At 41.9% G+C, this 23,517-nt stretch overlaps 1 protein-coding gene across 2 annotated transcripts in view; it reads left to right on the top strand.

Annotated features, from left to right (window-relative positions):
- Positions 1 to 23,517, top strand: part of PTBP3 (polypyrimidine tract binding protein 3) — a 106,951-nt gene that overhangs the window by 66,141 nt on the left and 17,293 nt on the right. For both annotated transcript variants that reach the window (XM_045020781.1, XM_045020780.1), the window contains 3 exons: positions 5,900 to 6,064; positions 8,790 to 8,900; positions 17,696 to 17,870. In XM_045020781.1, coding sequence (XP_044876716.1) covers positions 5,900 to 6,064; positions 8,790 to 8,900; positions 17,696 to 17,870 — 451 coding nt within the window. The remainder of the gene's footprint in view (positions 1 to 5,899; positions 6,065 to 8,789; positions 8,901 to 17,695; positions 17,871 to 23,517) is intronic.

The raw sequence follows: 23,517 nt of genomic DNA, 5'->3' as shown, positions 1-23,517 counted from the left end.
CACAGGTGATAACTATGCCTGCTAAAAGAATCTTTTTCAAACCATACTACTTTTCTCCTTCTGTGTGAGAATGAGGACCTAGAGCTGGTCTTGAACTAAGAAGTTGAATGTATACATCTTAACATCATATGGAGGAAGATGGGATTGGAGTTGCATGCTCACCCACAGGCCTCAGTTCCACTGAATTTCAAGTTGCCACCATGGTAAGCATATGAGATAATCAGAGAAAAAATGGACAACAGAGGATTGTAAGGCAATCTCAGAGCCTTGCATCTGATTCTAATCAAGATTATGAAGCTGCCCTCATGATGCCCTCAGCATAATTAGGCAACCAGAAACTCCAGTCATTGTGGAATAACTATCTTCCAGATTCCTTATATTTTTAAAGCAATGTTTATTTTTTACTTCAGATGCTCATTGCCTCTTTCTCACAATTCTGTTAATTGTGCTGTTAATATTAACTTTGGAAGTCATAATTCAGGAACTTTCTCCCAGGATATTGGTCTAAGGATTAATAACTCCCTAATTGTCATCTCCATTGTGGACTCATAGACTTCCTAGCAGAAAATAAGAATCAGATTCTCCATGTTGAGTACTGCATTGATAAAAGTAAAAATACCAAAACTGCCTGTGTCAAGGAGTTATTGAAGCTTGGTTTACATGGAAAGTATCTTTAGAAGCATTGGGATCAAAGATATTAATCTTTTAATTCATATGCTTGTGCATTCTGGAGCACAGCATGTTGAAGAATTTTCTTGTGTTCTTGTATACCTATTTAGTAGAAAATCTACAGTTGTATGAAAGTAAACAGATCGGTAGCAGTACATGTCTGTGAGACTTTCGTATGATTCCTGCGTGGCATCTAGAGACAGCTGGTTGTGCTGTGTATTCATGATGATCAAAGTGAAAATTGAAAAGCGTATTGTGTGGCACACTTACAGTTCAGTATCAGAATTAAAAATTTTCATTTACACCAGTGGTTCTCTCATTGTCATACTGGCGATTGCTTCTGTGGCACATTCTCTTATGGACCACATTTTGTTGTAGAGTCTTTCTCAGTCCCAATTCCACCCTTTTTCTGTGGCAAATATGATGCCTGGTCAGATGACACTAATATTTGCAACAGAATTAGGAGATGAGATGACAATAAACTCACTTCATTGTGGTAGATAAGACACTTGGTTTATTCTTTTTTTCTCTCCTCTTGTCTCTCCGTCTCATTTTGTATTTGTTCTGTTTTTTCCCCTGTCCAGGGATGTAGGTCTTGGCATTTTAGTTCAGATTCTCTCTTCACTGCCTGTAGCTGTCATATAGCCTTGGTAAAGCTCCCTCTGCTGGAGACTCACCAGGCTGCTATGTTTGTGACCACCACAGTGGGGCACTTTAAACTGTGTGTTCTTAAGCTTCCGTTGGTCTTAGCTTCCGTTGGTCTGAGTCGGTTGCAGTACTCCCTCTTTCCTTGGTCTTTCTGGCACGCTTTCTAGGCACAGGCTTTCTGTTATCCTTCACAGGAATGAGACCTGACAGAGAGCTGCTGTAGGTCCCCCAGGACTAGTGCGGACTCCCCTCTCCCCCAGTACCTTAAGCACACGCTTTCCCAGCATTCAGATGTTGAGAGCTCTGGGTTTACAGTTCACTTCTTCAAGGTCACACAGACCAATCACACTTTACTCTAGTTATTTCCTCAGCTGGTCCTGCGGTTCAAAAGACCCTTTGCTATGAAAGCATGCCCCTCTCTCTTCTGCCCAAGCTTGTGTGTGTGGGAACAGTAAGAGTGGATGTTAAATTTTGAGTTCTCCCTGAGCCTCTCAAGATCTGTGGCTTTTAAGACTCAAAATTAACACCTCGCTTTTGTTCCCCTGTGTGGGGATTTTCCACTTTCCAGGCCCAGACCCCTTAGACAGATTGGCTTATACAACACCCATAACAGGCTCTGATCTGGGCCAGATACTCCCCTTTCCCGCCATGCAATGGATTCCAAGTGAACATATTGCCCTGTTGACCCTCTCACCAGAAGATCTTTGCAGGACAAGAACACAGTAGGGCTTCTAGGAAAGGGAGAACCAGATCTCTTCAGACAGAACCTGCTTCCAAAAAAGCCTAGGTCTTCTCAAGGGCCAACTGTTTTAGAGACCTCATGTAACCATCTCACCTGCATGTAAACAAGCTGACAAAAAAATGTTTCAGTGAAAAATTCCAAATTTTTGTTTACACACCTTCTTCCTAACTTTTTGGTGGTTGATGCTCTCAACAAGCACAGCAGATATCATTCCAAGGCAACATTTTATGATGGAGGACCAAGAATGCCCAGATGTCTTTGATTGCAAGAGCTATTCTTTCACGATGCTACAGTACAAGATTGCAAATTACCAAGCTTTAATAATAAAATGTAATCACATCAACTACAGCAAATGTAATTTATTGAATATCTGTCCGCTTGGAACATCAAAAACCGACCAGTGGAACGCGATCATCACTAAGGATCAGCTCCTAACAAGGACCTTGTTACAGGCTTTGCTGGATGCAGCTGTTATTGCAGCTTGCTCTGTTTCTATAGCGATTGCCATGCATCAGGGGTCTTGGCTACTGTTCAGACCACTGTAGAGGACGTTCCCTTTGACATATGTAAGCTTTTCAGTTTGTCTACTGATTAATCCTTGGCATACCCTCAGGGTTCAAGGTCCACACTGCTCACTTGGGATCTACACATCTGTGCAAAAGAGTTAGCAGGTCACAGATGGCTCAGAGATCCTGACCAGTCTAATTCCGTACCTTCCATCGATCTACTGAGCTACCCAAGAAGAGATCTAAATATCAGAAAAGTAATCCGTCTTCTGTATTGATCACTACTACCCAGCCTTCCTCTGCTGATCATCAATTTTGATGTTTTTGGTTGAGGATCTTGGAACAACCCCAACTTCAGATTCTATCGGATCTCAAGCTACTTTCATGGCACTGTTAAAAACATGTAGCAGTTGCAGAAATTTGCAGAGCTGCCATTTAGGCTTCCATTCATACGGTTTCCAAACATTATACACCTCTACCCGATGTAACATGGGTTCGCATATAGCGCGGTAACCCCGGGGCTCTGGCAGCAGGGTTCGGGTGGCGCTTTAAAGGGCCCAGGGCTCTGGCTGCTGTGGGGAGCCCCAGGCCCTTTAAATCACCGCTGGAGTCCTGCCACCGCTACCCCAGAGCTGCAGCAGCGGGGCTTGGCCAGCAATTTAAAGGACCCAGGCTCCCTGAAGCGGCCAGAACCCGGAGCTGTTTAAATCACTGCTGGAGCCCTGCCGCCGCTACTCTGACATAATGGGGTTTCACCTATAACGCAGTAGGGATTTTTGGCTCTTGAGGACCATGTTCTATCGGGGTAGCAGTATACGCCTCTAGAGCAGATGTGCCTCTCAGCACTGCAGTTCTGCCATCAGTCTTAGAATCTTCTCGGACACTTCTGCCTTCTTCAGGAAATACTGCTTGGGAGTCACCTGGAGTGGCACACCCAAAGGGACATGATTTGAAAAAGGAGAGGTTGTTTATCTTGTACAGTAACTGGAGTTCTTTGAGATGTTTGACCCTATGGGTGCTGCTCCACTACCTGCTTTCCATTCTCTCTGTTTTGGAGTAGGACCTGAGGTGTGATTCATCCACATGTCTGTCTGTCTCCTCAGTCTGGGGTATGAGGATGCCTAGAGCACATGAATGGGCCAAAAAGGCACTGCTGCCAAAAATCTGCTATCAAAGGTGCATGGGATAAATATGCACCTGAAATAAAGTGCCATAGGGACAAATAACTTGAACTCCACTTACTGTATGACGTAAGTAACCTCGCCTTTCCCATATCGCTATTAAATCCACAGTCTGCTTTTATATCCCACCTTACTACTGACAGTACCCATGGCAAGAAAACCCCAGTGTCCTGCTATGACACAACATACACAACTCTGTGTTGAAATGATGCAGACTGAGAACCTGTAGGTACAGATACATCTCTTTCCTTTGACAACACACATGGTGGGGACTCAGACCCAGATTTCTTCATAGCACAGTCACAGCTCTGTAATGTGCTTTAAACAAATTCCCAGGCCTCTTCATCTCACAATCACAGCTCTTCCAAGCTGTTCCAACTTACTCCTCCACCATTTAACATGCTCACCTAACACAGTGAATACAGCTGGAGCACATGCAGATAATTTCCAGTAGCTGTTCCCAGCTTTTAAGATTGTTAGATTAAGATTGTTAAAATTGTGTGGACGTTTACCTTAATTCTGTATTTCCTGGTTTTCAGACATTTGAATTTTGCCAAACTTGCCCACTATCACTGGGCATCCTTAACTCTGCATTAATGAACCTTTTTGCCATTTAATTTTTCTGCACTCATGTTTCTTATCTCTTGCCTTTGAATTTCAATTTAGAGGATCTGGTAGAGGGGTTGGTAGTAACTAGTTCTGCTTATGCCTGCATTCACAGTTCATAGTATCAGTGTCCCAGGATGAGGCTTTTAAGGGAATTGTTGCTCAGCTTCGCCCTGTGCTGGGCTTAGCTCACATTTTCGGGTCTTAGAAGTCACATGGTAGAAAGTTGAGAGTAGGCCTGGTGGGATATAAAGGGCAAACTGAGGTAAGGAAGAAGTGGGGCTCTCCTTAGCCTCCAAGCAGACAGCCTGAGTATGCAACCCTGCAGGGAGCAGGCTGAGAGGTCTGGAAGTCAGTATGGTGGAGGAAGGCTCCAGCGGAAGGGAGTAGAAAGGCAGATGACCTGGGAAGCCAAGAGGGAGTAGATACACTCCTGTAGGAGACTCCAGGTCAGGAGAAAGGGCGTGAGTTTTATTTTTGAAAAAGTTCAAACTATAAATCAATTCCTGAAGAACAGGGATTGAAATCCTGTTGGAAGTAATTTTGATGCACTGGCTGGTGAGTTGGCCCACTGGCTTGCAGTCTACTTAAAGTTGCCTCACAGAGCGTGTTGCAGCATACCTCAGGAACGTGAAAGGGTACAGAATAGCAGGCTGAGGCCAGGTATATCCAAAGTACATGTGATTGTGAATAGAACACATGGTTCTAACCAAACCTAAAGCAATCTGGCTGACAGTTCTGTCTTCAGAAGACTTACTTCCCCTCCGTATGTGAGACGTTAATAAAGGGAAAAACAATCAAAATACATAATTTTATACAGTTTTAGATTTGTGTTTGCACGATGCATGATTTTTGCAAAATACACCATTATAGTAAAATGCAGTGGGGGGAGTCCCACTGCTCAACAGTAGACCAGTTCTATCCTTTATTGGTTCTGAATGGTAGCGGTAACATAGTATATTCATAATAAGCTTTTATTTAGTGCTTCTCATCCTTAGATCTCAAATAGCTTTACAAAGGAAGGTAAGTATCCTTATTACCATTTTACAGATAGTGGAACTAAGGCAGAGAGGTGAAATGAGTTGGTCATACAGCAGGTGAGTGGTAGTGCAGTGAGTCCCAGTCCAGTGCACTATTTGCTTGTTGGGACAGGACTGACACAGCTTGGCTTCTGTGGTGTGTTGAAAGTCTTATCCTAGGTCTTTGGAGCTTTCCGCTCATTTAAAAATAGAGTTGTAAAAATGAGGCTTTATTAGTCCAACACATCATCATAAATAAAGTGAGGAACACAATGAATATTGAAGGTAGTCTGCCATTTTTTTGTTGCTGCAGATTGTGTGTGCAAGTACTGTATGGCGTTCTTCCTCCAAATAACTTGATTGTACTCCTTACCTAAAGTTACATATTGGAGTCCTGTGTGAATATTTTCTAAATACAAGTACAGTATAAGTCTCTAGAACTTAAACTGATAAACATCATTTTTATGTACTTTATTTGTGTGAGAATTGTTTATGTACATTAACTCTTGTCTTCCTCCTCTTTCTCAGAGAACCCAAGCTGCGTTGCAAGCAGTGAATGCTGTGCAGTCTGGAGCCCTAGCCCTTACAGGTGCTCCTGCTACTGAGGGTGGACTCCTTCCAGGTCAAAGTTCTGTTCTCCGAATTATTGTTGAAAACCTTTTCTACCCTGTCACTTTGGAAGTGCTGTATCAGGTAACCAGGTGTGGGGAGAGGAAACAAATGGTTATTAAATAATATCTATAATTCTAGTGTAAATCCAGTAATGCTTTGTCCCAGCATTGTACTTTGGGTGTTTAACTTGTATGAGGATTGCCACTTCAAGACGAACTGTAGTCAGTTATTATAGAAACATGTTTGAATGGATTTAATTCAAAATGGCAAATTTATTCTTACTAGTGACACTCTTCCATGCCTTCTTTTGATCCTCCTGCTTCTTTGGATATGGACTTCTAAACAGCATTTTGAGGAAGAAACAGCAAAACTGGAATGCTTTATTGTTACTTTTTCTGCCAATTTTTTGATAGTTCATACCTGGGCATACAGTTGCTCCTAAGACTTTATGTAAATATTCGGTGTCATCATTTTTTCGACTGTCAGACTGACATAATTTTATTTTAGTTGTAATATTTACCTATAAATAACCTAATTTATATGGATTTGAAGGAAGTGTATGTTCTAGAAACTGTATACTTAGCCCCTGGGTAAGGGGAAGTGCTTTATCAGCAGCAACCCCCTGGTTAATGTTAAGATGCATGATGAAAAGACTAATAGAGATTCCTGTTCTGTCCTTTACCAAAGAGATGATGGCTGTAGTGTAGGAACCGTAAGCTTGGGAGGCCTAAAAACTAGGCGAGTGGTTAGGCTGATCAGTCATAGGTAAGGCTATGTGTTAGTTACAAATACTTTTAGTAAGTCACTGACAGATCACGGGCCCTAAACAAAAATTCATTGCCCGTGACCTGTCCATGACTGGTACTAAAAATACCTGCCCCGACTAAAACTTGGGGTGGGGTGGGGGCTGGGGCCTGTGGGCAATCTTGGGAAGGTGGCCCGGGACCACAGCTGGTACTGGGGGAGAAAAGGGGATGTGGCTGGGCTGGCAGGGGCTTCCTACCTGGCTCCATGTCATTAGAGCTCCTAGGCGGCGGGGGCAGGGGCTTTGCTCATCCTGCCACAAGCACCAGCTGCCGCAGCTCCCATTGGCAGGAAACCGCAGCCAATGGGAGCTGCGGGGGTGGGGCCTGCAGGTAGCGTGGAGACCCTCCATTGCCTAAGAGCTGTACGGGGCCATGCCAGTGCGAGCTGGGGAGGCCCCCCCCAGGTACACACCACCACCCCTCCCCTGAATTCCTCAACTCCCTGCCCACAGCCCTGAGCCCCCTCCCACAAACCCAAACTGCTGCTGCTGACCCAGGGGCTGCCCAGCTCAGGCAGCCCCTGAGCCAGCACCAGACACTGCAGAAGTCACAGAAAGTCACGGAATCTGACTTCTGTGATATGACAGACTCACAGCTTTAGCCATAGGTTTGTGGTTGACCATATTGACAGTGGATGGGGATACATTCAGCCCTTCCTTTTCATTCTAATGTTTAAAAAACTAGTCCATGTTCTTGCCTCCATTCTTGATTACTGTAACCACCTATATACATCGTTACCCATATTGCTGACCCCCAGTTGGTCCAGAGATCAGCAGCCATGTTATTTTCCTCATCTGTTGACCAGATCATTGTTCTTCCTTCTAACTAGCTTTGTGGGTTTCTTCACATCCAATGTATATGTTTAAATTTACTGTCCATGCCCTGCACAACTGTGCTCACACTTGGATCTAGTGTTTTGTTGCATTCCTCCTTGCTGTTCATGTTCTTCCAACAACATTCCTTTTCTTTCTTCCACTCCCCTTTCTGCTGTCTCACATGCAGTGTCGTATGCATGGATATTCTCCAATTCCAATGTGTTCCCCACATTCTTCTTATTCAGATCCTTTATTTTTTTTATTTTTTTTTGGTTACTGTAGCACCAAGGAGGACCAGTCAACAACCAGGACCCCATTATACTAAGCTCTGTACAAACACACAACAAAAAGATGGTCCCTGCCCCGAGGAGCTTACAACATAAGTATAAGACAAGAGATGACAAAGAGTGAAGTGGAGAGAGGGGAAAACTTGTGTTCAGTTTCTCCTTCTACTGAGTCTTTCAGTGGATCTTCTGTCTTTCTGTGTAAGCTATCTGAGGCAGGGATATCGTCTTGTGTACACTGATTACTCTTGACAAATAAATTATGTAGCATTTTGAGCTTCAGATCTCATGGACAGTTATTTTTGTGGTTTCAAAAAAAAACATGGCTACATGAGATGTTTAGAAGAGATCTTCAGTTACTGAACCCATAGAATCCATCCAGCTTTGCACCTAGTACTTCAAGCTGTCATAGAATCATAGAAGATTAAGGTTGGAAGAGACCTCTCCCCCAGCTTAGTGTCATCTGCGAACTTGCTGAGGGTGCAGTCCATCCCATCATCCTCAAAGACAGCTTGTGAATCCCTGCTCTCAACTGCTTTGTGAAACTCCACTTCTCAAACCAAAACTCCCATGTATTCCAGCATCTCTGGAGGTCTAGAACAAAGGCCCTTTCTCTTGATGCCAGTTCTGAGCAAGATCTGTGGCATATAGCTTGACAAACAGTGACTCTTGCTCTTGGAGAGAATTAACTTTTGATTTTTTTTGGCGGATGGGGAGGAAGTTAGTGACTAGTAGAAAATATATTTTATGAACTTGCCCCCAGAACATGTATTCTGATAGAACTGAGAAGTATTTTGTTAATTTCTAATATAAAATTATTATTGAAAAACAGTATCTCAAGAGCTAAAATTGTGTACTGTAGCTGAATGATTAATTATTATTATTATTATTTTTATTTAAGATTTTCTCCAAGTTTGGAACTGTCTTGAAGATTATCACCTTCACAAAGAACAATCAGTTTCAGGCCTTGCTTCAGTATGCTGATCCAATGAATGCACATTATGCCAAAATGGTAAGCATAAAGGTCTACATCTGACCTATTTAGTCAATATAAAATAAATTACAAAAACATTCTTTACGTGTAAATGGTTTTGCTATGAGCTGCCACCAGTGTTAGGGTTTCTTGACACTCTAGTAGTAATTAAATTCTCTTGCTGCTCAAAGTAGCTTTGGTGTCTTGTAATTATAGAGAATGATTTGATGAACCTTAGTACTTTTACTACTAATTATGCATTACTGGTCTTGAATAATTCCACCTGTCTACCTGGTTGCAGGTTAAGGCTAGTACAGTAACTCCTCGCTTAACGCTGTAGTTTTTTTCTTGAAAAAATGTGACTTTTTAAGCGAATTGTGAAGCTTGGTTGAGGTGGTGAAGTTAGAGGGTGGGATATTTCCCAGGGAATGCCTTACTGCTAAATGATGAACTAGCATTCGGCTGAGCCCGTAAGGGTTAACACATTGTTAATGTAGCCTCACACTCTACAAGGCAGCATGAATGGAGGGAGGGGAGACAGCACGGCAGACAGAAACACACACCCTGTGTGTAGGAGAGAGGGAGAGATGCACATTGCCCCTTTTAAGTATGCTGACCCCACTCTAAGTAGATTGCCTTAAAAAAAAAAAAAATCAGGAAGTTGCTGCAGCCAGAAAGCTCTCTCCGTCCTGAGCCCTGTCCTGTCCCCATCCTGCCCTATATGGAGAAAGGGTAAGCAGGAGGCAGGAGTAGGGGGGAGGGGGACACCCTGACATTAGCCCCCTGTCCCCCCCTGCACAGCAAGCAAGGGGGCTCCTGGGAGCAGCTCCAAGGCAGAGGGCAGGAGCAGCAGAGGGCAGTGGGGAGAGAGAGAGATGAACTGCTGGCAACTGGTAGCCTGCTGGGTGGCTGCTGCACCAGGGAACTTAGGGGAGTGGGGAGCTGATGTGGGGGCTGCGGGTCCACCCTGGTTCTAAGCCCCCACGAGCTAGCTGCAACGGGCTGCTCTTCCGTCAAGCAGTGGAGAAAGCAGGTGACCGCTAAACAACGTTATAAGGGAACATTACACAACTTTAAACGAGCATGTTCCCTAATTGATCAGCAATGTAACAACGAAACAAGATTAACCAGGATGACTTTAAGTGAGGAGTTACTGTACACTGCTAGTATTCCTTCTAGTTACAGGAAATAGATGCTGGTGGTGGGGTAATTTAAATTTTTCACTTGCTATCTCGGGTTTAAAAAGGAGGACAAATATCTGCTTACTGTAGGTATATAGTTTTTTTTCAAAAACCTTTAAAACCATCGTCCTTGTAATTACAAATCAGTACTGTTCTTCTACAAAAATAAGTAATTTCAGTGAAATTTCGTGTTCCTTATAAATGTTGGCTCAAAGACCTGTAAATCTGGCTCCTAATTCCTTTTAGTAGAATATAATACAGGCAAAAATGACAGGCTAATAAACTGCATGTGGTTCAAGCACAGGTTCTTGGTGGGGCCTGAAGAATAATAATAATTAATAAATAATCTGGCATCCTAGGTGAAGAACTTGTGGATTTCCTTCCCCAATCTCTCATCAGTTTGATAAGCACCTGCAACCTAATGAGTGCCAAAAGCCTGCATTAATTTTTTTGATACAAAAAGAAATAATTTGCAATTACTTGAATATTTTAATTTTTTTTATAACTGATCCCCAGTCCATATACTGCCTGCTGATTCCAAAATCTGTCAAACTTTTCTTACCTGTAATTAACCCCAGCATTTTAATGAGTAGAAAGAGAAGGAGTAAGGGAAAAATACATTTAGTTTCTGTATACGTCATGTTGGCTTTGCTGAATAATACTAGATACGTAAGTTGCCAGTTTTCATGATCATAGAAAGATTTTTGTTAAATTGAAACAAAATGATTTAAATGTTGTTTAGAAATACAATCTGGTACTTTCATTTTATGGAAAATAGCACAAAACTGATGAATCATGTATATGCTTTCCTATTTTTTTCCAAAGCTACCTATTTGGCTTCTAAACATGTACAACCCTACACTTACCTCCTCGTTTTAATATTACATCACTAAACAAGGGAACAAAACCCTGGGCATGTTCAGTTTTGCAAATAAATGGCCTGTGAAGGTGGGGAAAAAAACAGTCATTGTCTTAATTTGGGGTGGAGATATAAACCTTCAAAATACTTCTCTAAGATGGATCCTTCTTTGGGTTGCCATTATAAAACATTGAGTGATTTTCTTTCTCATAATGTGAGCCTTACTTCACTGTATTTCCTTCATGTTGACCGTCATTGCTTAGATACAAGGTGCACAAACAAGATGTGCAATAAACTAAGGAGCAGACAAAATAGTAATGGATACCATAGTGATAGTCTTTTATAAGAACAGACACCACTAGCTTTCTCCTGGACACAGCTAATAATTCCCTCTATATATCTATTTAATTTCTAGCATGTAGAGTGGATTTGACTACTCAGGCACCATGTTAAAGAAAATTAATATGTAAACAAAGAAACAAGCATCCAAAATAAAATATTCTGTGGCTTTTATTTTGAAGGAATGGATAATTTCTTTAAGGGGGTGATGAGTGAGAGAGTAGGTGACCAAATATTCATAATTTGGTAGAGTGGGCAATATAATACCGTATCTAGCATGGAACTTAAGTCCTTGCCCTCATTTTATTTATTTGCTAGGTAAAATAGTTTTTGTCAGTAAGCATATAGTCATTTTGTAGCTTGCTGGATTCTGAATGATGACAGCAAGGTCAAATTTCTTAATGTGCAATATTTTTTCTGTTTAATTCTGTTTTTATAAGACTTGATATGGTGAGCTGTTAAATTTGAATCTGCTACAAGAAATGTACCTAGTCCAGTATTTTTCTGTATTCCTTTTCCTGCTATTGCAGACTCTTTACCTTCACAATAATTATTCCAGTGTCCTGCCTAAGTCAATCTGCTGGGTCATCAGAACCCAAACACTGCTCAATTCTTTTGTGGGCAGAGGATAATTACATGTCTTGGTAAACAGTTCGTACCAGAGTTCTGAATTCCACAGTAGATTGGCTGAGCAAAATCCAGATCCTGTCGGGGAACAGAATTACATCAGTGTTCCTTTTAATTTGCCACAAATTTGTAACTCCCCAGTTGAGTAAAAAAGGAAAGTAGATAGCAGGTTTTTTTTAATCAGTTCCTAGGAGTGACACATTCACCCTTGGAATTTCAACCTAGTATGTCATTCCTACAGAGTCTTTCTGAATATGGCAGTTCTTTTGGTAGCCCTAGCCTGGGCTCAGGAGGCCTTTATTCTTTTTCGAGTGCTTGCTCTTGTTGATTCCATTCTAGTGTGTGCGTGCCCACATGCACAGTTGTTGGAGACTTTTGCCTTAGTGGTATCTGTAGGGCCTGCTGTGGCACCCTGTGGAGTGGTAGTTTCATGCGGCGGTATATCAGGCGCTGCCGGCCCTACGCCCTCTGGTCCTTCTTACTGCCTGTGACAGTTGATTGGCATGCTTGGTATTGCTTAGCAAGAGCATTACTGATTCTTCACTGTTCAGATCGTTCTCCTTTATTATTTAGTCAGTGATTAGTTAGCTGTTAAGTGTTTTAGTAGTAATTTAGTAGTTAGAGTCCCATCTGGGACTTTGTCCTGGAGGGGGGGGCATGCCCCACTCCCCAGACTTTAAGTGCAGCCAGCCGATGCCCATCACGACCCTCACGAGAGTTGTCTGAAGTGCCTGGGAGAGTCCCATCGAAAAGACAAGTGCCAGATCTGCAAAGATTTTCATCCCCGAACTCCAGAAGAGCAGGACATTTGATTTAGAGCCCTCCTCAAGGAGGCTGCTCTGCACCCAGCATCGCAACCCTCTCACTGGGATTCATGCATGGTACTTCAGCATCTGCACACAGTGCACTGCCAGCACTCGCCAGTACTGAAGAAGCGGCCTAAGTCGTCTGGTCTGCAGGCACCGTGCAAGGGAGCTTCGGGCAAAGGACACGAGCTAGGCCTCGTGCCCACAATGGAAGCTCTTGAGGGTACCACTGTGGTCAAGCCCCCAAACTCCTTAGCCCAGCCACAGACCCACCCCTGAATCCGGGGAGCAGTAGGGAGTCCTGGCCCATCGCAGGGCCATCTGCACCTGAGGTGGGCCCAGCGGGCAAAGAACATTTAGGCCGACCGGCACTGCAAACACCTGGCCAAGACACCAGATCAAATGACCATGCCGGTGATGGGAACTTCCCGGACCACAGGCATTGTTTCCCTTCGCCACGTTCGAAGACCCTGGTACTGCAACCCTGGTCTCCAGATCTCCGACGCCACGGTCTCAGCTGACCAGACACGGGACTCCAGAGTCACGACACCAATCCCCATATTCTTGGTACTGATGGTCCTTCTGCCAGAGATCACCAAGGCGCCGGTTGCCATAATCTTGCAGGTCGCCTAGGCATCTGTCTCCTCAGATGCAAGACGGTTCCTGGTCGCAGCACCGGTTGCCAGGGCTATGGTACCATTCTTTGGGCAAGGAACCGGCCCTCGCCTTCCCCGTACCAGTTGCCGCTGAGAGTCAGTCTCAGGCTTCCACGGCCCTGCCCTGGTTCCCAGAAGGACAGTGGTCTGGGTTGGAGGGACTGTTAGCCCTTTCCCTGTCTGGGGAGAATCCTCTCCCCGCGAGGAGCCCACCAAGGCACCGGCATGGGTTCAGAGGCAATGGCCTGCCCAGTGACAATACTGCAACTTCTGGGGGCTGCCTGTAATGCCGGCACTGAACTCGCATTGTTCCTTCCAGACAGCATCGCACAAGCTGCTCCCAACACAGCAAGCACCAGCATTGGAGCAAGAGGCCAAATCTGAGATGGTGACCTTGAGGGAGGCCTCAGCAACCGTGGAACGGTCCTCGGTGCAGCAAGGGGATGCCCCCCAACCTTTGGCGGTGCAGTCATCCTCATCATCCCCGGATGAGGCGGTGGCGGTGCCCTCACAAACTAGTAACACCCCCACCCCTGATAACTTCAGGGAGCACCAAGCCCTCCTTAAAAGGGGTGGCGGCCAGCCTGAAGTTAGAGGTCGAGGAGCTAGCTGAGGAACCTGATGACCTCTTCAGTGTCATTCCCTCCTCTGCCCCAGCCTGGGTTGCATTCACCCAGGGGTCCTGAAGATCGCCAAGTCAATGTGGCAGACCCCATCTTCCATTCCTCCCACATCCAAGAAGGCAGAAAAGAAGTACAGTGTCCCCCTGCAAGGGGTTTGAATACCTTTACACGTACCCTCCTGCAGGGATCCTGGTCATGTCTGCCATCAATTAAAGGGCCAGACAGGGCCAGGCGAGTGGCAACCCCAAAACTAAAGATGCCAAGATACTAGGCTTATTTGGCAGAAAGATTTATTCTACAGTGAAACTCCAATTTAGGGTCTCTAACCATCAGGCCCTACTTGGCACGTACAATTTCAACCTGTGGGACTCCGTCGGCAATTTCAAAGAGAGTCCTCCCACAGGATGGGGCGCGAGAGTTCGCCACTCTCATAGATGAAGACATTTAATTACCAGTCTTCTTTCCGAAGCCGCATAAGTTGGAGGAGGAGCGCAGGCTACATACCCTGGACGTCAGGAGGGCTCTGGCCTTCAACACTGAAAGGAGCAAGCCTTTCCGTGAGACGACACGATTATTTGTCCTTGTGGCCTTAGGCTGAAAGGTCAACCTGTTTCCGTCCAGAGGATTTCCTCCTGGATCATGGCCTGCATTTGCTTTTGCTATAATCAATGAAAGGTGCTGCCCACGGCGATCGTCCCCACCCTCTTGACCAGGGCACAGACCTCTTCGGCAGCCTCTTTGGCCCATGTGCATATCCAGGACATCTGTAGGCGGCCACCTGGTTGTCAGTCCATACCTTCACATCCCACCATGTGTTTTTGCAGCAGGCCTGGGACAATACTGGCTTCGGTAGAGCAATACTGCAAGCCTCCAAGCAGTGAACTGTGTGCCCACCTCCATAGATACTGCTTGTGAGTCACTTAGACTGGAATCAACATGAGCAAATGGTTACCTACCTTTCGTAACTGTTCCTCGAGATGTGTTCATAGAATCATAGAATATCAGGGTTGGAAGGGACCTCAGGAGGTCATCTCTTGCAGGTCAACCCCCTGCTCAAAGCAGGACCAATTCCCAACTAAATCATCACAGCCAGGGCTTTGTCAAGTCTGACCTTAAAAACCTCTTAAGGAAGGAGATTCCACCACCTCCCTAGATAACCCATTCCAGTGCTTCACCACCCTCCTGGTGAAAAAGTTTTTCCTAATATCCAACCTAAACCTTCCACACTGCAATTTGAGACCGTTACTCCTTGTTCTGTCATCTGGTACCACTGAAAACAGTCTAGATCCATCCTCTTTGAAACCCCCGTTCAGGTAGTTGATGGAAGCTCTCAAATCCCCCCCTCATTCTTCTCTTCTGCAGACTAAACAATCCTACTTCCTTCAGCCTCTCCTCATAAGTCATGTGCTCCAGCCCCCTAATAATTTTTGTTGACCTCTGCTGGACTCTTCCCAATTTTTCCACATCCTTCTTGTAGTGTGGGGCCCAAAACTGGACACAGTACTCCAGATGAGGCCTCACCAATGTCGAATAGAGGGGAATGATCACATCCCTCAATCTGCTGGCAATGACCCTACTTATACAGCCCAAAATGCTGTTAGCCTTCTTGGCAAAAAGGGCACACGGTCGACTCATATCCAGCTTCTCGTCCACTGTGACTCCTAGGTCCTTTTCTGCAGAACTGCTGCCTAGCCACTCGGTCCCTTCTTTGGAGTCTTTCTGTTTTGTGTTGATACATGGTTTTTCCTGGACAAGATGAGGTTTGCAGAATGCCCTAAAGCTGGAAAGAGTCATGTTGGATCTCCTTCTGGTGTGCAGTTCCAGAGATTAGGGCTGTCTGCTGAGAAGCCCCTAACTTTTCAATAAAATGGCTGAGAAACTTACCTTGAACTTATTACTCACTAGTGGTGAACTTAATTCATTAAAATTGCATAGTAGCCTATACCCTACAAAGTTTGTTTAGCTCAACTTTTCTTAGATAAGAAATCTTCATGATATAGTCACTCTTTTTTAAAAAGCTTTTAAAAATCATTTTACTTGTTTTGACTTTGGGCTAACAATATTGCATAACATGAATTGCTTATCTATAAATAACAATTTTGAAGTTTTTGGATAGTGTATCTTGCTTTTACTTTCAACAGTTCTGTCTTATTTTGTTGGCCTGACTCATTTACGCTAAGCCCACGTGTACATACAAAAGTTGTACAGCTTTAACTATGAGAGTATGCTACAAGTCATACTAATTAGGCGATACAACTCTTCTTGTGCTGTACAGGACAAGGAATAAGCTGTACTGGTGTATAAGCAGTGTGTTGTACTTGTATGACTTTAAATAAAAAGAAATTCACACCCTTAACCAAATGTTATGCCAGTACAAAATTTGTGTGGACCAGGCCTTACTATGTATCACGTAACGAATTCTTGAAAATGAACCTCAGGCATGCCACTTCAGTTTCTTTCTTTGGTTTCTTAGAATGTTTAGCATTGATATAGGGAAGAAATTTCTCTTGCTACACAATTTTTTTATTGTACCTTTCCTTATGCAGAGCATGTTACTTTTGTGGTGGTTCATGTTAATTTTTTCAGGTAATTGCATAGCTGAAAGAGAAAAAAGTCCCAAATGAATAACTAAATGTGTAGACTTAATTTCAGGCAAATTTACAAACAAATTGAATCATGTTCTTATGTTTATTTTGAGACCAGAGTTCAGGCATTGCACATGCATTTTATTTTTCGGTAATGTGATAAATCTTCACATTCTGTACTAAGTCTGATATTTATTTACGTTAAGGCCACCTTGCACTGCTCTGCCAGCATAAAGGGACCTTACACTAATTTAAGACCTCTTTACCATGCTTTGGCAGCGCCAAATGGCCACACATTAAATGAGAATCTGACCTGAGGGATTAATGATCACCTGATCATTCCATTTTCTAGCCTGGTAGCCATTTTGTGGTGGCCTTTCTTCTGTTTTCATATAACTTGTAAACTGTTGAGTGAAAGAAGTTTTCAATCCCAAGAGAATGTTTTATTTGGTGTTAAGGTGGCTGACTGGTTAAGACATTTAATTCAAGTTACCTAGGGATTTGCAGATCATTATTCCTATTTCTGTATAACAGAATCTGAAATCATAACTGGTAATCTGTAGAAAATGTTTAGCCTCTGATTTTTTTTTCCCTTTGTTTTTTGTGATGAGGTGCTAGGAGAATATTCAGGTGTGTTTGTGCAGAAAAGATTTTGATGAACAAGACAAAGTCGGTTCATTTATTCTTTTCTAGTGGTGTGAGGATAGTTCTGTTATGAGTAAATTTAATTTACTGCTCTTGAGCCAACATCCACAAATTCCTGTGGTCTGTTGTTCCAAAAAAACCCCAAACTAATATCACTGCCACTATTTTATAGTGCAGTTTAAATGTGGAAGATGTCCAAGGCTTAAAAGCATGAGTCTGATGAATCACTTAAGGAGACCAAGCTCTGTAGCAGGGGGCCGTACAAGGCCCCATTCCCTGTGGATTGGCAGAGAGAGAGATACACAACACATACTGACCCAGTAGGTTACAGTAATATTCTAGAAAGTAAGGATCTTTGGCTGAAGGTGATGGCTAATCTGGAATGGGCCAACAACTTCTTAAAGGTTGCTGTTAGTGTGTATTTGTATTTGGGTAATAAGCTGTTTAAAAAAAAAAAAAGTGAATGGTAAATGTTTTGTCTTTTTAAACTTTACAACCACTTTTTTTCCGTAGGCTTTGGATGGCCAGAATATCTACAATGCATGCTGCACTCTGCGTATTGACTTCTCCAAGTTAACAAGCCTTAATGTAAAATACAACAATGACAAAAGCAGAGACTTCACTCGCCTTGACCTTCCTTCTGGCGATGGCCAGCCCTCCCTTGACCCCAACATGGCTGCTGCTTTTGGTAAGGAAACCTCCCTTCTAGATAAATATAACGGGGCAAGTAACACTCTGCTTTTTATGTGTACTGCCCTTTAGGAATTTCCACCTTCATTTTCCAAGGTTCTTAAAGGAGAGTGACTCTAGTGAGTCCAAAGTACTCGGTGCCAGTAAAGTGTATATGAAAGTTAAAGAAAAAAAATCTACTCCTGAAAAATAAGTGAACATCTTAAACTGAATTTGCCCAACCAAAAGTTCTTCAGACTTTTAATGCCAAAAGCTTTTGTTTCAAAGTATTCTGTGAACATAACTATTTACTCACCACAGGGCAAAATTTCCTCAGTAGTATTCCAAACTATCAGAAGTTGGTCCAATAAATGATATTACCTCAGCCATCTTGTCTCTCTAATATCCTGGGGCCAGCACAGCTACAACTGTACTTCATACATGATAAATACTGTGCATCAGAAGGTCTAATTACACAATAGTCTACAGCCGATACGTTGGTTCCATTAGGCTGCTTGAGAATTTAAATATTTTAGAGAGTCTCATGATTTGTTGGAAAGCTGTGCTTTAAAAAACAACCCGCCCAAAAACTAAACCACAAAATGTACATTACTAAAGGTCTGATTCAGACTTTCAGAAGATGAAAATTCAGAGATTATTGCCAGATGCTGTAGAGAGTGGTGTAAGAACCCCATGTTAGGTGTATGTGGTATTTTCTGCCCCCAGTAAGATCTTATCCTGATCTCTTAGTTAAAGATTGCCTTGAGAGCATGACGTTTAATATTCCTTCCAGCATTTACCATTAATAGATATTTCTCAATATTTTTGGTATACCTATAAATGTGGTGGTGGTGTTTGGAACTTGCTATGTTCTCAGCCTCAACAACTTCTGGTGGCAGTGAGTTCCACTGTTTAACTATGCATTGTGTGGAAAAGTATTTCCTTTTGCTGGTTTTGAATTTGCCATATTTTAATTTCATTTTTATGTTCCCTCAGAAATGAGGTATGGAAGTAAAAATTTCTAAGTAGGTACGGTTTGGGGGAAGGAAGTGAGTGTGTGTGTGTGTGTGAAAGACTAGTTTAAATGAAGTATTGGACTATGAGGTGCTATGCTCATTGATCTGCTTTTGTAAAATTTAAAAACTGGAACTGTATTAAGTAGTTGTAACAATTTATTGTGGGTAAAGCTATTAATTGAGGGATACTAAGGATTTAAAGGAAGATGCATTGACCATATTTTGAGACATGTTGTAGCCATATACACTTGTATTCCACAGGGCTGCTTAACAGTTAATGCACTGCAGTTATTGCAGCAGAAGAGACCCAAAGTTCCAATATATTGGCTGTGGTGTTGGTATTGTGGCTTTGGCAATTTTATTTAAACAACCTTAATGGTAATGGAAATTCTGAAAAAGGCATTTGACTTGCTGAAGACGGTGTAGCCATCTGTGCTATTTTGACAACTATTTCCAGCTCTCTTGGCAATCAGCAGCTACCGCTGACAAGTGAGATTTGTAGCTCTTGGCTGTTGGATGGGTCTTCATTAAGGGCCAAATGCTTCCCTTGTTATGTACAATAATAAAACATATTTCTATAATGTAGTTCAACTGGTCAAAGTGCTACAAATGGATAAGAAAATCTTATTTTCCTCTAGCACCGTATAACTTTCTGATGTAGTCCAGAGAGATGACGCTCTTTGCTGTTTGGTTGTAGGGGTTTTGTTAGGAAGTATGCACATAATGAAGTTAGCTGTACTTGTTTGGCAGTCGCACTGTTTTTAAAGTAAGCAAAAATGAAGCCATTGAATATTTCTCTGTAATAAAATAAGAACTATTTCTGTTTTAAAAAAAATGATTGTATCATGAAAGCATTGGGCTCTCTCAGTGCTTAAGATTGTGCCTGTTACAAACCTGGTAAGTTGTGTTGACTCGGGCTTAACTAATTTGCCTGAAACTTCAGCGAGAGGGGGAAGAGTGATTATGGTACAGTAGATTAAGAAAAGACTTGGATATGATGCAGGGTTTACAGTACACATTTGTGTGCTGAGACTGATACAAACACCACCTACCTACTCCACCAGGGCCTGTCTACTTTAACAAATAACCCATAATTCTCCACCAGTGCAGCTGCACCAAAAGGTGTGGAACTGCTGGTACAGATAGAATTCGAGCATCTTTACCACTGTCATCTAACCCTAAGGGTTTAAGATGTCCACAATCACAAGAAGCCTTACAACTGCAGGCAGTAAAAGATTAAAACTATCAGTTTTCTAGCATCTGTCACAGAGACCTTTATTTGAAAAGAATGGTGAGAATTGGATACGTGTGCATATGAAGTGACAGAGGTGAGGTGTCACTGTCTGGAGAAATAGGGGTCCAGATTTTCCAACAGTGGTAGCATGAGTGGAAGTGATAGTACAGACAGGGCTCAAGTGTCTGAGGATAAAATGACATGATAGTGAAGAAGCTGGAACCCTGGGCTTTGTCTTTGTTATAGCAAGTGGAGGCTGCAATGATAAAGAATTCAGATAAAGCAAGCAGCAATGGTGGATAATTATCAGTATGTACGTTTAGCAATTTTAGCCCTTATTTCAGGATTTGGATATTGCAGTTTAAGTAATTATTAAAAACACTGCTATATTTGAAACTCTTTGAATGTTAAACATTTTTATAGATTTCATGTTAAAAACTTCTGATGCATTTTGGAATAAATTTGATTTGAAAAAGCTTTTTTTCCCATAAGGCATAATAGATTTTCTGAGAGTTTGCTTAGAATCTGCAGTCAACTAGATAGCAGAGGATTTTGTACATATGCTAGAATTCCTGATCTTCCTATTTTAGCTGTATTCTATTCTTACGTGTCTGTCTGGTATCGGTGTCCAGCATACAGGTCCCATCTGGCAGAATAAAAGCCCTCTGTCATTGCTTCTTCAGTAATGAATGATAATGGAAACTAGAACTGTGAATGAATGATTAGTACCCATATTGCCAAAACTTGTCAGTATAATGCACCAGTGCATGTATTACAAGCATAAAATGTGATGTGATTAATGCTTTGCATTGTTTGTATAAGGGACACTTTGTGACTACAGATAAGAGGGGAGTAGGCTGCCAAAATAATTTGTCAGAGCTTACGTGTCTGCTTGTTGTTAATGTGGTAATTCCTACAGTATTGCACTATACCCACTAATATCCATGTTATTTTAGGAAATGTATCTAATGCAATTGATCATTTCTGTCTTTGGGACTTAAGTATTTTAAAAATGAACATATGATCATGTTACTTATTTACATAATGTGTAGATAAGTCCCTTCGTTTTCAGTTTAAACTGATTTTTATTGAAAAAAATCTTGGGTTTTACAAAAAGTATTCATTCCCCCCGCCCCCCCCAATTTTCACCCTACTTTTGTATAATTCAAATATATAAAAATAACTTGTTTTATTAAGAAAATACAATATGTTGCATGAGAAACATGTATTATGATGATACACTAGTCTGTGTGCATATGCAAAGCTGCCTGTTGAAGTAAGGTTATATATTAGTCTAGAAGATGCACACAACAAACAGGCCTGCACGCAAGTTCGGAAGTGCATGTGCATATGAACGTACTGATGAATCTCACGCCCAACAACGTACATATTTCAAGCTGTTAACAGATAACAATTTAAAGATCTGACACTCTAAAATGGAAAGAAAACAAAAATCTGTATCAGAACACAATGAAGAGTGTCCAAGCTTAAAACTAACAAAAACAGGAGAAAAGGATGAAGTTGAGTATATGCAGTGCAAATGGTGTGGCCCCATTATTAAATGTAAATATTTATAGGCTAATAGTTCAAGTCTACAACAGTAAGCTGTTGGTTCAAATGAAAAGTTTTATTTGGGGATTAGAGATGTATTGTTTTCTTAAACTCAAAGGTGGCATTTGTTTTGAGTTCTGTTTTAGTTCTGCATCAAACCACATTGAATTCCATTAATCAAAGCATTAATCTACTGAATACTTCCCCCCCTGTGCTTCTGTCCACCAAAATAAACCCTGATATTTACCTAGAAAAATATTAATATTTTTCCACCGTTTTTCACCTGTTTTTCTTGTTGTAGTTGTAGTAATAAACACTGATACATTCCTGGGGTAAATTAAATTAAATAAAAACTGAAAACGAAGGGCCCTATGTGTAGAATACATTTCTCAGAAGTGGTGGACTAAAATGTAATTGAATGTGTAAACCGATTCTTTTATTTGCTTAACATTTCATTTTGAAAGGGAGGGGTGTGTGTGTGTACACGTACATATACATATACAACACCAGCCTATGTGCTGCTCAGGGTAATTGGGTGAATTTAAAACTAGATTAAAACAAAAGCAGTTAAGAAAGCAATCTTTGTTATAGACAGGGCCCCACATGTTTCTTGATTCCCAGTTTGTAGCCTTCATCATTGCAAAGAGAAGCTTTGCAGGTGGGGATTTGAGCACTTGGGAAAGCATGGGAGGCAGTTTGTGATTGTAGAATAAAGCGCATTTGCTAGATATTTCTTCTAAATTCATTAGCCATGAGATAGTTAACACTAACATTTAAACTGACATTGAGGTTTCAGAGTTAAGCCATTGAGATCAATGAGGCCGTTCATGTCCCTCTGGTATATTGTTTCAGGCCGTATCAGTTTGTTCAATTAATGTTTCCCCCTGAAAATTTCTAGAATACAGTTCCATTTTGTAAGTAAAAGATGGGTGGCATATTGAAAACTAAAAATTTGGGACATGTAAAATTAATTCAGTTGAATAGCAGAGTAGGTGACTGTACTCTGTTGTGTTGATTTTATTTCTTAATTTGTTCTTTGTTTCCTTAAGTCTTCCCAAAATGTGATTTCAAGTGGTCATATGTGAGGGCAATGGCTGAGATCCTTTCCTGGAAGAGTCTACTTTTGAATGTATCCAGATTGTTCCCATAAGTGTTTAATCAGTATCTTAAGGGCTGTCTATGCAAACATTTTGTTCCTGGCAAGGTGGGGTGTGACTCTGTCCCATACTAGCCTGCTGTAGACTAATTGACCGTGTGAACCCTGCTGATACATTTAAACAGTTAATGCGCGTTGATCTAGTCCTGTTTCAAAGAGGACATTAACAGGGTCCACGAGAACACTTAGTCTGCAGCAAGGTAGTGCAGGTTAGATTTACGCCCCAGCTTACCATAAACTATAAAGGTTCACATAGACATACCCTTAGAAGTTAGAAATGAAAAAGATCCAATAAAATATCTAGTCCATCTATTTGCATTCACATTTGTTTTGTGAGGTTTTCTAATCTTGTATGTTTCACGATTGGGCATTCATTGTTTTCCTTGGGGACAGCATTCTATTGTTTAATATTTTGCTGTGAGGGCTTTTCCCATGTTCATCTTAAATCTTACCTTTTAATTTTATTTGGTTATTTCTAGTTATATCCCTTTTGTTAATATACATTCCTTTCCTTCCTAAGTGTTTACACTCTTCACAAATAAGGGAACAATTACCACATTTCTTATCTTTCTCCATTCTCAAATAGATATCTGAGGCTGTACATATTAACATCCTCATAGCAGTCTGTAACCTTCAATTTATCCGAGTATATCAGGACATTGATGGTGGCATCTATCAGATGTGCTTATGGAGAATAGGATAGCATTTT

The sequence above is a fragment of the Mauremys mutica genome, chromosome 6 (assembly GCF_020497125.1).
Source record: "Mauremys mutica isolate MM-2020 ecotype Southern chromosome 6, ASM2049712v1, whole genome shotgun sequence".
Classification (NCBI taxonomy): Eukaryota; Metazoa; Chordata; order Testudines; family Geoemydidae; genus Mauremys; species Mauremys mutica.
Note: the sequence above shows the minus strand (reverse complement) of the source record. Positions and strands in the feature narration are given on the sequence as shown.